Here is a 12,062-nt window from a genome sequence, read left to right on the forward strand (position 1 = left end):
TGTGCTTATCCCTCCCCGTGCCACCTGCACCAGAGCTCTAGCCTTGCTCTGCTCCATCTTGTTGTGGAGCGGCCACGTGTGACCACCAGTAAAGCCGACCACCACAGTTCAGAACACGGCTCTCCTATGTCCCACGTCCCAGGCGGCGTGTGGTTTGGGTCTCTATGTGCTCCATGTTTAGCACAGGTTGGGGGGAGCAGTGGGGACGTGTTCACGGGTTGGTTGGTGGGGTTTGCACCTGAGAAGTGTTGGGTCCAGCGCAGGTGCTCCCGGGGCCCTTCCCAGGCTCTGAGGCCGGGGTCTGTGCTAGCCAATAGCACTCCTGGGACAGCTGCTGTTCATTTTTTAAGATCTCTAGAAAGGAAACAAGTACATGTACCTATTTTGTCACCGTGTCAGGAAGTGGCCCCAGTAGCTTGAATCTGCACCATGTGGCCGCATCTCGCTCGAGCCAGGCTGAGGGTCAGGGGCCTTCACTTCCTGGCTTCAGGATATTTCTACCTGTTCTAAATCAGGATTCTCCAAAAGAATTTGCTTTAGGTTTTTAAAATAAGTTGCAAGAGAAGAGAGGATTCCCCAGGTTTTCGTCCGTTTACCCCTCGTTGCCCTGGCCATCTTTCTGCAGGACCTGTGCATCCCATCTCTCCTCTCCTCATGGGGGGATCCAGGGAGGACCAGACCAGCCTTCTAGGGTACTGTTGGAGGAAATCACCCAGCCCTGGAAACAGGGTGCCCTCCATCCACCCCTGAGCTGCAGTGTAGGCTGGTCTCAGGAGACGAGGCCCTACAGCCCCATCTGCATCTTGCTCGGCTGGGCCTGCCATGGGGCTCCCACAGGGCTGCGTGGACTGATTGGGACATGTGGATTCCCTTGTCATGTCTCCCCCAGAACAACAGCCCTGGAGGACTGCGATCCTGGGGCGTCCCTTCAGCTGCTTTGGGTGTCAGGCTGGGAGCACCACCAGGTCTGGCACTTGTGCTCCTCGGCCCTGGGAGCCCGTCCTGGTGGCAGTGGGCAGACCTGCAGGCCAGCGTGCAGACACTTGTCCTCACACTTGGTGCCTGTGCTCCCTCCACAGCCCCCCGTTAACCAGGGTCCACTCGCCCCCGGCCCCCACACCCGTGAGTGACTGTCAACCTTGCACGCACACAGTCAGGCCAGCCATCCCTGAAAATTGTTCCTTTACAACATAGAAATCTAACTAACGGGAAGATAAGAGTTTTGTCTTGTTTTGTGTCTTCTCTCTCTGAGTGATGGTCACCTTGGGATCTGTCTCCATGCCCCGAGGCCCTGAAGGTTCCTCCCTCTGGCTGGCTGCTGGCACCTGTCACACAGGCGACCTTTGGCTCACTGTTCCCTGGTGCCACCCCTGGGTGACATCCAGCTTGGCTGCTACCAGCAACACTCGCGCAAGCAGCTCCCCGGAGAGCTGGACCTGGGCCTGCCAGCTGGCCAGGCGCACACGGGCCGAAATTGAGGTGTCACCACAGTGCGTAGCGTATAGCACTGTTGTCACACAGCTTTGTGGGGCCAGCCCCGAGCTGCAGTGGCTCCCAGAGTCTTGGGAGACCTGGCCTTTGCCAGAAACGGGGGGATCCTGAGCTTGGCTTTCTGCCTCCTTGTGGCAATGGGGCCAAGCACTGGCCACAGACACACAGGGCTGGTGCCTCTGGCGGTCCACTGTCTCCTCCCCAAACGCCAGGAGTGGTTTGCAGACTGAGGGTCGACTGGGCACTCCACATGTGAGCATGATGTGTCTCTGTTCCTGTGAGTGTGGTTTTCAGAGGCTGGCCTGGGCTTTGTGCACCTGCATCTATGGCAGAAGGTGCTCCCTATGCGCTCCTGTTTTCTCTAGTTGCACGGGGAGTGCATTTCTCTTCAATGTGTCTGTCAGTGTTTCCATAGCCTTTGGAATCATGATAATTATTCTTTTCCACAATTAAAGTGCACTGGCATTGGAACCCAGCCTCGGGAGCATTGTCCCTGCAGCCTGCCCGCCACTGTGCCCCATGCAGTGATGACAGCACCCACTGCGCAGCCCAGTGCTCACTGTGCGCTATCACTCGGCCCCTGTGTCCTTCAGGCCATGGACACCTTTTCTTTCAGAGCTATCACACTGACCCCCTCAAGCTTCCTGTGTGCATCTCCTGCCTGCAGGTGCTGTGTCAGCAGCTCATATGGCTGCCTGGGGTCCCTTGCACGTCACCTCTCCAGTGTGCATCCTGGCATGCAGGGCATCTCAGTGCATGGCCAGCCCGTCTCCTCCCAGCAAGGCCACGTTCCACCACAGTGACCAGCCAGGCTCGGGGACAGCATGAGTGCAGGTGCACTTAGGTCCTTTGTCTCTTAAATGGCATGTCGGCAGTTGTGTGTTGTTGTGAAACAAGGTCCTGGACCAGCTTGTGTGACGATGATGTCAGTGGCCTTGGTGGAGAGGAGCAGCTGCCAGATGAGTGTAGGCTGGGGCACTGTGACCAGAGGTGCCTTCTGTGGAGCATTGCAGATGGTGCGTTAGGGCCCATGTGCACACCTGCGAGTCGGTGAATGTTTCCCACAAGAACCGAAATTGTCTTTCACACATCTTGTCATGGCAGAGCGGAGACACACCGTGTATCTGACAGACTTACTGATACGACAGGCGGCAGCTTTAGCCACAGGCATTTATTTCTCCCGGACCCCTAGGCCGGACATTGGAGACCCAGGCGCCTCCCACTTCGGTGTGGGGACACCTTCCCTTCCCTGAGCCCTCACACATGCATATCCCCCCCCCCCATCTGCAACCTAATCTCTTCTTAAGAAGACACCTGCTGTGGGGAATTAGGGTCCACTCTACAGACTTACTTTACCTTAATCACCTTTTAAAGGGCCTGTCTTCAAATACAGCCACATTCTGAAGTCCTGGAGGACACACCGGTTGGCCCTTAATACCAAAGCAGAGAAGCTGTAATGACTGTGCCTGCTCCCCACCGCCACAGCAGTCACCAGCTTTGGTGAGGCCACCCTGGTCTCATAGACACCCATGCCCCTCCCACCCCCAGTCATGTGGAAGTGAAGCCCAGGCTTCACCATTTCACACTGAAACGCTCCAGAGGGTGTCTGCATCCCAAGGTGGAGGACTGTGGGCGGCCATGGAGCATGCTTGCCCCACACCCGCTGGAGCCTCTACACGGGCTCTTAGCCATGTGCATCTGCATCGATCCCAGCGAGCCACACACCCTCACATGCTCCGCTGCAGGGCCCCTTCCAGCTCTTGATTATTTACTTTTCCTTACAATGTATTTGGGGTGTTTGTCCTGGAGAGGCTTCTGGTCTGCATTTTGCTAATTGCTCCCCCACCCCCCACTGTCTTCCATGTTTTCTGGAAAGTGGTCCTTGACCCAGAACTCAAGAGCTTCCATTTGTTGGGTTGTCGTGCAGCACCTCCATACAGGGCCCAGCATGTGTGTGTGTGTTCCCAAGTGCACAGGCCCCTCATCATGTGGGTGTGCGTGAGTGGTTGAGGTTCTGGGAGCCTGTGGGAACACTCCTATGTCCACCCCTTGGCTGCCCCAAGGACAGTCTCATAGGACAGCATGATGCCTGATTTCCCCATTGGCCAGTGTCACACTCAGGAGCCTACATCCCTCCAAAGGTGACCAGTGAGGTGGGTGCGTGCAGATGTGTGCATGTGCCTGAGATGGTGGACACATGGTTGGGGTGATGAACACGTGGTATGTCTGGGATGATGGACTCATCGTTGGGATGATGGATGCATGGTTGGGATGATGGACACGTGGTGTGCCTGGGATGATGGACTCATCATTGGAATGATGAGGACATGGGACACATGGTTAAGTTGACGGATGCATTGTCGGGATGAAAGACGCATGGTTGGGATGGTAGACATATTGTGTGCCCGGGATGATGGACACATGGTCGGGATGATGGACACATGGTTGGGATGCTGGATGTGTGGTAGGGATGGTGGACGCATGGTGGGAGCTCATGTGAAGTTCCCACCTGTGCATTCATTGTTCTTGTTGGCACTCAGATTGCTGTCCACCGTGGGGCCTCCTGAGCCCAGGGGCCTCTGCCGCCTTTTCCTGGGCTTAGCTGTACCACAACTGTCCCAGGCTCTCTTCCCCATTTTCTGCCCACCCCCCACCCCCGGTATTGGTTTTGCTCAAGAGCCCTGGTTCCTTCAGGCAGGAAACAATGTTTAGAGACACTGGGCGGTTGTGACGTTCCCCCTGCACTTGGGTGGTTCACCACTCAGCCTGCTGCACCAGAGACCCTAGATGGCATGTGCCAGGTTAGGAGGTCTGCTCCACAACTCAGGAACCGTGAGGTTGGGTGTCCACATCTGTTCACGGTAACCCCTTCCTGAGGGACAGTGTGTCGTAGCCAACTTCAAGGAGCATGAAACCTCACTCAGCTGGGTGAGATACAGGTTCTCCTGGAAGCGGGTTATAAACCTTCGGCTCACAGGAGGGGCAGCCACACAGTTTATGTGACCTGGTGCTTTTGAGGCAGATGGGGTTCCTGACAGGGACCATCAAGCTGCAGCCATCGGAGCTTCCCAGAGGGACAAAAGACAGCATGTCCAGCCTTGCTGCCGGTTACCATGCCTTCCGAGCTCCCAGCCACAGCGGCCTGGAGACAGCACAACACTCCCTTTCGTCTGCTTTGTTTTCCAGTCCAGCCAAGACTTTGTACAAACATCTCTTCGGTGATCGTGGTCTTTCCCATGGTCCCAGCACACATGAGAACGCCCATGCAGCTGACCCGGCTGCCCTGGTTGTTGTCCTGTGGCTGGAAGCACTGAGTCTTCTCGGACAGGCTGAGGCACTTGGGCCGGTTTGCACAGAACGTGGTGGAAGTGTGGATGCTGGGAGGCCAGAGGCCCGGCAGGGGTGGACACAGGCAACAGAGCCTGTGAAGACAAGTGGGCCAGAAGGTGAGGAGAACAGGAGGGTCTGAGTGGAGAGCAGCCTAGAGCCCAGGACAAGGGGCCAGAACCCAAGAAGGTTCTGGAAGGAGCTGCAACAAGCCTTCCAAGTCCTGTCCTCCTAGGGATAGTTTCTCTCCACTCCAGGGTGGGGCCGAGCCTGGTGGAAAGCACGCAGGCCCCTTGGCTGGGCAAGGTGACGGCAAAGTCCTGGGGTCCCAGGGAGCAGCCCTGAAACACATGGGGTCTTAGCCCTGGCAGCCGGTCCCTCCCGTCCTCTGTGGGCTCCTGGGCACGCTTGCCTCCCCCTAGCAGTTCACGCATCCAGTCCCAGTCCGTGGGCATGTGTCTGCATGCCAGGCCGAGTCACTGCAGCTCTGTGGCTCCCTCTCAGGCCACGTCCACGTTGTCTCCTGCCTGCTCATCACATCCTGGGAGGCTTGTCCATTTGCAGAGGGTGGAAGGCTGTGTTTGTCACTCACAGGTCCTTTTCCCACTTACTGTGAGGCTCAGAAACCAGAGTGTGCTCTCCCAGGAGTAGAGATGAGCAGGTGTGTGAATGCGTCGCCTGCTGCGTCCCATGTGGAGTGGCCAAGTGAACCCCGCAGCTGCTGGCCAGCCGCAGGAACCCATGCTGCTAAGTAAGCAGCGTAAAGAGTGGCACTCAGGGCACTGGGCAGGGCTGGGTCACACTGTGTGGTCCATCAGCACTTCTGGCGCTGCCACCCCTCTGGGACCCCTTGAGCCCTGTCACCATCTGTGGTTCTCCGATACGTGGGGTCGGGCTGGACATCATGTGCTCCCCTGGAACCCTGGAGATATGTTCTGTGTCCTAGGAACTGCCTGGGAGTGAAGTCGGCTGCAAAGCGGGTGTGTGGGGTCACAACACACGGTGAGCAGCCTTGTGGGCACACCTGCTGCACATGATGGGCTTTCTGAGATGCTCTGTTAGCATATTTGCCACCTGTCCATGTTCTCTGAGGGCATGGGCCTGAGGCTCTACTAGCCGTGCATGGCCATAAGCAGCGAACCATCTGGTGACTTCACTGTGGGGTTAAAATGTCACGTAGACAAAGCTGTGTTCTAGGTGTAAATATTGAGAAAGACAACATACCTGAAGATAACTGTGGGGTTTTGACCTCAGGAAGTTAACGGTAATGGAGTTTTCAGAGAGAGAGAGAGAGAGAGAGAGAGGTCTGTAGGAGCTGAAATGAACGTGACTGAGTGGTCACAGTAGGAGTTGTAAACACACCCAGACTGGGCTCAGTAAACAGAGGCATGAGCTAGAAGAACATCTGTCAACAGGCTGAAGACTTGCAGAGGCACAAACCGCATTACGTGCGCAGGGGCGGCTTCATTCATCCTGTAAACACACACATGCTGGGGAAGTAATTGGGAGAGAAACAAATCTGCTGGGGACTTTCAGAGATTTTCTCTGATGAAACCCCTGAAGTGAGTTCAAGCAAAAGTAGAGAATCTAGATAAACAGTAAAAATATATATATTTAAAAATATATATATATTAAAAATTTTAAAAAATTAAAAATATACATATATACATATGTGTGTGTGTGTTGATATGTATATTTCAAACAATGATGAGATGTTTATCTTAGTTGCAATTCCCCTAAAGAGCTGCTGGCTGGTGTGTGGACGTGAGCACGGGGCGCGCCTGGAAGCTGTGGGTCAGGACGCCCCAGCCCAGCCCCAGACACATGCCAGCCAGCAGACTCAGCCGCTCCAGAGAAAACAAATGCCAGCGAAGGCCACCCAGTATGGGCACTGAAGTTTTCGTGTTGGAAAGGCCATGGGAGCAGTGCATCGCATACGTGGGCTGAGTGAGCACAAACACGTTATTTCCCTCATCTCCCCCCTTGGTGCAGGAAGGATGGCGGTGAGATTTGGCACATCTGTGACTTGGACGTATGCAGCTCTCAGAACCCCAGGGGCGGGAAGGGACGTTGCCGTCAGAGAATATTTGCTACGACCTCAAGTGAGCAGGCCCCTATTAAGAAACACCGTGACCAGCGTCAGCCACCACATGCAGATCTGATGAGGCTGTTCCTGCTCTGCCTGCAGGTTCTGGCCAGGGCGATGCCTGGGATGGGGGCTGGGAGGACAAGGCCGGCACCAGGGCCGCTCTGTATGCCGTCGCCCGCAGGACCTGTGGTTATGCAGAGCTGCGAGGGGCCCTGGGCAGCTGCCCGCTGTGGGGAGCGGTTGGGACTTGGGATGAGCTGGAGCGCAAGGTGAATGCCGGGTTTACAAGATGTTGGGAAAAAGTGTGACATGTTCAATCATCATTTTTGTATTGAGTCATGCTGAAATGGTAGTATTTCAGATACACAAACGATCTTACATTAATTTAATCAGCTTTCTATGTTTTAAATGTGGCCATTAGCTTAAAATTAGGTCCATGGCTCTCATTGTGTGCCTCTTGGGCAGTGCTGGTCTTGGTAGAGGAGCAGGAGAAGCTGCAGAGGCTCTGTGGGGCCAGTCAGCACGGCTCAGGGGTAGGTAACAGGGACCCAGCCAGGTGAGCGGCCATGGGGCGCCATGGCCTGGTCAGCACCATCTCCCAGCCTATCTTTTCTGTCTTCTCTGCACCAAAACCTGCATATTTGAAGTATGTATTACTGCAAATAGTTATAAATTGCATCTATTGGTCATAAATCCCTTGTAAGTTTTAAGTTTTGTCGTCCGCCCCCTGCCCCATTTCCTCATTGACTACCTGAGATTGAGTTCATCTGAGAAGCACCGTTCCTGAGCATGTGCCCCCAGGTCAGGGCCAGAATGTGGCTTTGTGCATAAGACTCAGCCATCTGTCCCCCACGACGGTCCCTGCCATGGCCCCTCTGGTAGACCCACATGTCCATCCTGCCCCCACCCCATGTTTGGAGCCGCCACCCTCACCGTGGGCCCACCCAATCCCCACAGAGGCCCTCCCATGGCCCCATCCCAACCAGACCCATGGGGCTGTCCATCTGCTGGCTTCCCATGACTTCCTGGGGCTGCGGAGTCACCTGGAGTCCCTGGTCATCCCTGGGGTCCAAAGTCCATCTCGCCAGCTCTGTACCTGCTACCTCACTGCATGGCAGCCCTGTGCTCTGTGGAGAGTCAGAAGCCAGGACCAGGGAGCTCGTGCCAGAGGAGCTCGGGTATGGGAAGCAGGCGCTGGGATCAGGGCAAGTTCCACCATCTGTTTGCCATCCCCACACAGGGAACTTGAGGCTGAGTGGGAAGGAAGGGTCCCAGCAGCACGGCCTCAGACCCTCAGTGGGACATCTGGCCACTCACCCCACCATCGTGGGAGGGCAGTGCCCTGGACTTGGTGTGGGCGCGGCATTCCACACAAGGACCTGGGGCTGGCCTTGCATGCAGAGTCCAGAGGACTGGTGCCCTGGAGACTGATCTAACGACGACCTCACCTCTTTCTTCCCAGATTGCTTTCATGACTCTGACGCTCTTCCCCATCCGGCTGCTGCTTGCTGTTACGATGATGCTGCTTGCGTGGCCCTTCACGTTCTTCGCTACGCTGGGATCCTCAGAGAGGGAACCTGAACAGCCCCCGGCCATGTGGCGGAAGTAAGTCCCTGTGTGCAGGTGCTCTGACATGCAGGGTCATGGAGCCCCTTGCTCTTGCTCATGCCCATGGCTTGTCCCGTCCATCTTCCCCTTCCTGGGCCCAGAGCACCCCAAGGTGTCCTCCCCTGGCCAGGACACTGGGATGCTTCCATTCCCTGCACACCTCTGTCCTGGTCCTGCAAGCCATGTGGCCACTGTGGGCATGACCTCAGCACAGAGGCTCCCCACGTGTTTGCACCACCCCGGCCTTGCAAAACTGTGTGTCAGCCAGCACCTGTTCTGTTTGCTGGTCTACTCTCTGCAGGGTTGAATGTCTCTCCTTGCTTCATAGATCTAGAAATTCCCTTGCATCTACTTGTTGAATATTCATAAAGCATAGCCATCTACAGACAGATGTGTTTTGAATATGTTTTTCTGAAAATTTATTTGAGAAAGAGAAATTGCACACAAGCAGGGGGAGGGGGGATGGAGGAGGGAGGGGGAGAGAAAGATCCCAAGCAGACTTCCCTCAGAGCCCAGAGCCGGATATGGGCTCAATCCCAGGATCCGGAGATCATGACCTGAGCCCGAATCCAGAGTCACTCAGGTGCCCCATGTTACGAATATATCTTAACTAGAGACCCAACGTGGACCTCAAAAAGTTAAATCAGAATAGTTTCTTGTTTCTTCCGAAAGCTGTTCTTAAAGTATGTACCATTAGTAAACGAGAATGCCGAGATACCGTGAGGACTTTAAGAAGTACTTGCAGCGTCTCAAAGCTGTCGTTTCTCTTGTAAACCAAGAGTTCTGTGGTTGTCACACCTTAACACCTGTCCTCAACCACAGGGTCCTTAGACAGTTGATGCAGCAGCAGAAATATTTTCAGGCTAGTGCAGGGGGGTCTGCTAAACCCAGGCCAAATCCAGCCACTACCTGTTTTTATAAATAGTTTTACTGGAACTGAGCTACACCCACTCATTTAGGTACCGTCCAGGACGGCCTTCACGGAGGGTGGGGTAGTTTATGGCCGAGGCTGTGTGGCCCACAAAGCCTAAAATATTTGCTCCTGGCCCTTTATGGGTTTAGCAGACCAGCTCAGTCCTCCTTCCCCTAGGAAGTCCCTGACCTGCAGGAACACGATGCCCATGAGAGACAGGTGGGAATCTCCCGATGTGTGCCTGCCACAGGCATACATGACGGGCACGCAGGGCATGTCCATTCATGGGTTTGCTGAGCCCATGGGAGTGTGATGTGGCCATGCTTGGTGACAGTCCAGGTAACCAGGGACCCCCTCACGTGAGGTCTCCATGTGTGCTATTTACAGTGTTCACGTTCCTAGACCACTGTCAGTGTCAGAGGAACCATAGTCCTCTTCCTCCCAAGACCCGAAGACAGGCCATGATCTGTTCCCGTTCTGTCCCCAGCACAGTGTGTGGCCTGGGGGTGCTAGGACATAGGCCCTGAGTGGGGGGGGGGTGAGGGAGTGAGTGTAGGAGCACCTGGGGAAGGCTGCTTGGCATCCTGTCGGCCGTGGTCACCTCCAGGCACTGAGGTCATCACTGGTGTTCCAGTCCTCCTGCCTTTATGAATGTCTTATCTTAACTCTCTTTGAAGAGCATGTTTTACTTTAAGTGTTTTTTTTTAATGTTTTAACCTTAAAATATGAATTTAATAATCAAATATATAATCATACAAAATTAAATCTAGAGCAGATAGGAATCAGAATTTCAATTTTGTTAGGTTGAGAATCCATAGCTATAAAAGCAGATTTTACAGTTTTTAACAAGTGGCAAGTGATTTGATTAAAAGTTTGGGGTTTAGCCATAGGGTAGCACTGCCTCCTGGCACTTTTTCTCTTAATTCCTTGTTTCTTCTGCTCTCTTCTTGAGCTGGGCTCCCCTCTTCTGTTCACTCACCCAACTGCAGATTCCATCTTTCCAAAGTGCAGGACTCTGGGCTGTTCTGCGTTTCCCCGTGCCAGCTCCATGCGGCTCTGCTTGGCTCGTTGGATGACACATGGGCCACAGCAGCCTGGCCCCAGCAGCACTGCTCCCAGGTGCCTCGTGTGTCTGTAGCGTGTCTGAGAAGTGGCCCTCGGCGGCAAGATGTAGATGTCTGAGGTTTCGTGAGAGCTCTGGGTGTCTGTGTCCATGGAGACTGCACATCACTGTGTGCATATCTGTATGAGTGTGTATGTGTGTATGTTGTGCAATCATGTATATGTGCCTATTAGGGTGTGCAGACATGTGCATGTGTACATGCGTGTATTTGTGTCCAAGCATGTGCTTATGTGTATATGTGTAGATGAATGTGCATATGTGAGTATATGTGCATTGTGTGGGCATGCATATATGTACATGTATGAATATGTGTGAGCATGTGCACAGGTGTAATGCATGTGTATACATATATATGCACTGTGAGCATGCACATATGTATGTATGTACATGTGGGCAAGGATGTGTGTCTAAATATGTGCATGTATATGTGCATGTGTGCAGGCATGTGTATGTGAGCATTGCATGCATATATATATGCACTGTGTCTATACCACCACGTATATGCACATATGTCTGTGGGGGCATGTGTCTGTGTCTATGTGAGCATATGCACGTGTGTGCATGTGTATGAGTATGGGCATGTGTGAGCATGTGCATGAGTATGCACGTATTTGTGCATGTATATGCATGCACGCGCATGTGCATGTGTGCACACATGTGTGTGTATGAGCCATACACAGCCCTCAGGGTCTCCACGCAGCAGTATTTTTCAGGAACTCCGTGCACAGCCCTGGGCTGGGTCTGGTGCTCAGGGGGAGACTAAGAACAGTCACCACTCAGCTCCCTACAGGAGAGCACGGTGACAAAGTGCCTGATTGAGGGCTCAAGAGTCAGCTGGCAGGTGCAGAGTTCCACACTGTGCAGAACTGTGCGGATTCCAGTAAATGGATGTTTCGTCAGGGAGGATTTTTGCTAAATATACATTAGTGTCCTTGAAACTTCATAAAATAAAAGCCTTGGGTTTTCAATGAAAAGAGGAAGGACAGAATTTCACAGAAGACATTTTACTTAAAGTTACTTTCAAACCACAAAGTAACGTAAAAACTGGAGCATCTTCTTGCGAAACCTTCGGGCAGGCTAACAGTGATGGTTGGTTCTCAGGGGCCTACCCTCGGCCAGCTCACCTGGTTAGACAGGGTGTCGTAGTTGGCTCCGACTGCTGTAACCACGTGCAACTGGGGGCTTAAACACAGAAAGTTCCGGAAGCTGGAAGTCGGGAATCAGCGCACCAGCTGATTGGGTTCCTGGCCTGCAGACAGTGCCCTCTGCTGTGCTCCCCAGTGGAGAGCTCTGGTCTCTCTCCTGCCAGGACACCAGTCCCGTCACATCACAGCCCTGCCCTCATGACTTCGTTTAACCTTATTTCGAGTCACAGCCAGACTCTACTGTTGCCTGTTACTAAAAGAAGAATGAGCCCTGAGCATAGCCTTCCGATTCTGCTCTCTCATGGTCTCGCTGCCTACTGGGATTATGCTTCCCAGAGGGTCCCAGAGCCCCTGGTCCCCACAACG

The 12,062-nt window shown here is 53.9% G+C and overlaps 1 protein-coding gene across 1 annotated transcript in view; it reads left to right on the forward strand.

Annotated features, from left to right (window-relative positions):
* LPCAT1 (lysophosphatidylcholine acyltransferase 1) overlaps positions 1-12,062 on the forward strand; it is a 46,236-nt gene that overhangs the window by 9,052 nt on the left and 25,122 nt on the right. The window contains exon 2 of the mRNA XM_055308405.1: positions 8,370-8,512. Within this exon, the coding sequence (XP_055164380.1) occupies positions 8,370-8,512 (143 nt within the window). The remainder of the gene's footprint in view (positions 1-8,369; positions 8,513-12,062) is intronic.

Source organism: Nyctereutes procyonoides, unplaced genomic scaffold (genome assembly GCF_905146905.1).
Source record: "Nyctereutes procyonoides isolate TBG_1078 unplaced genomic scaffold, NYPRO_anot_genome, whole genome shotgun sequence".
Classification (NCBI taxonomy): domain Eukaryota; kingdom Metazoa; phylum Chordata; class Mammalia; order Carnivora; family Canidae; genus Nyctereutes; species Nyctereutes procyonoides.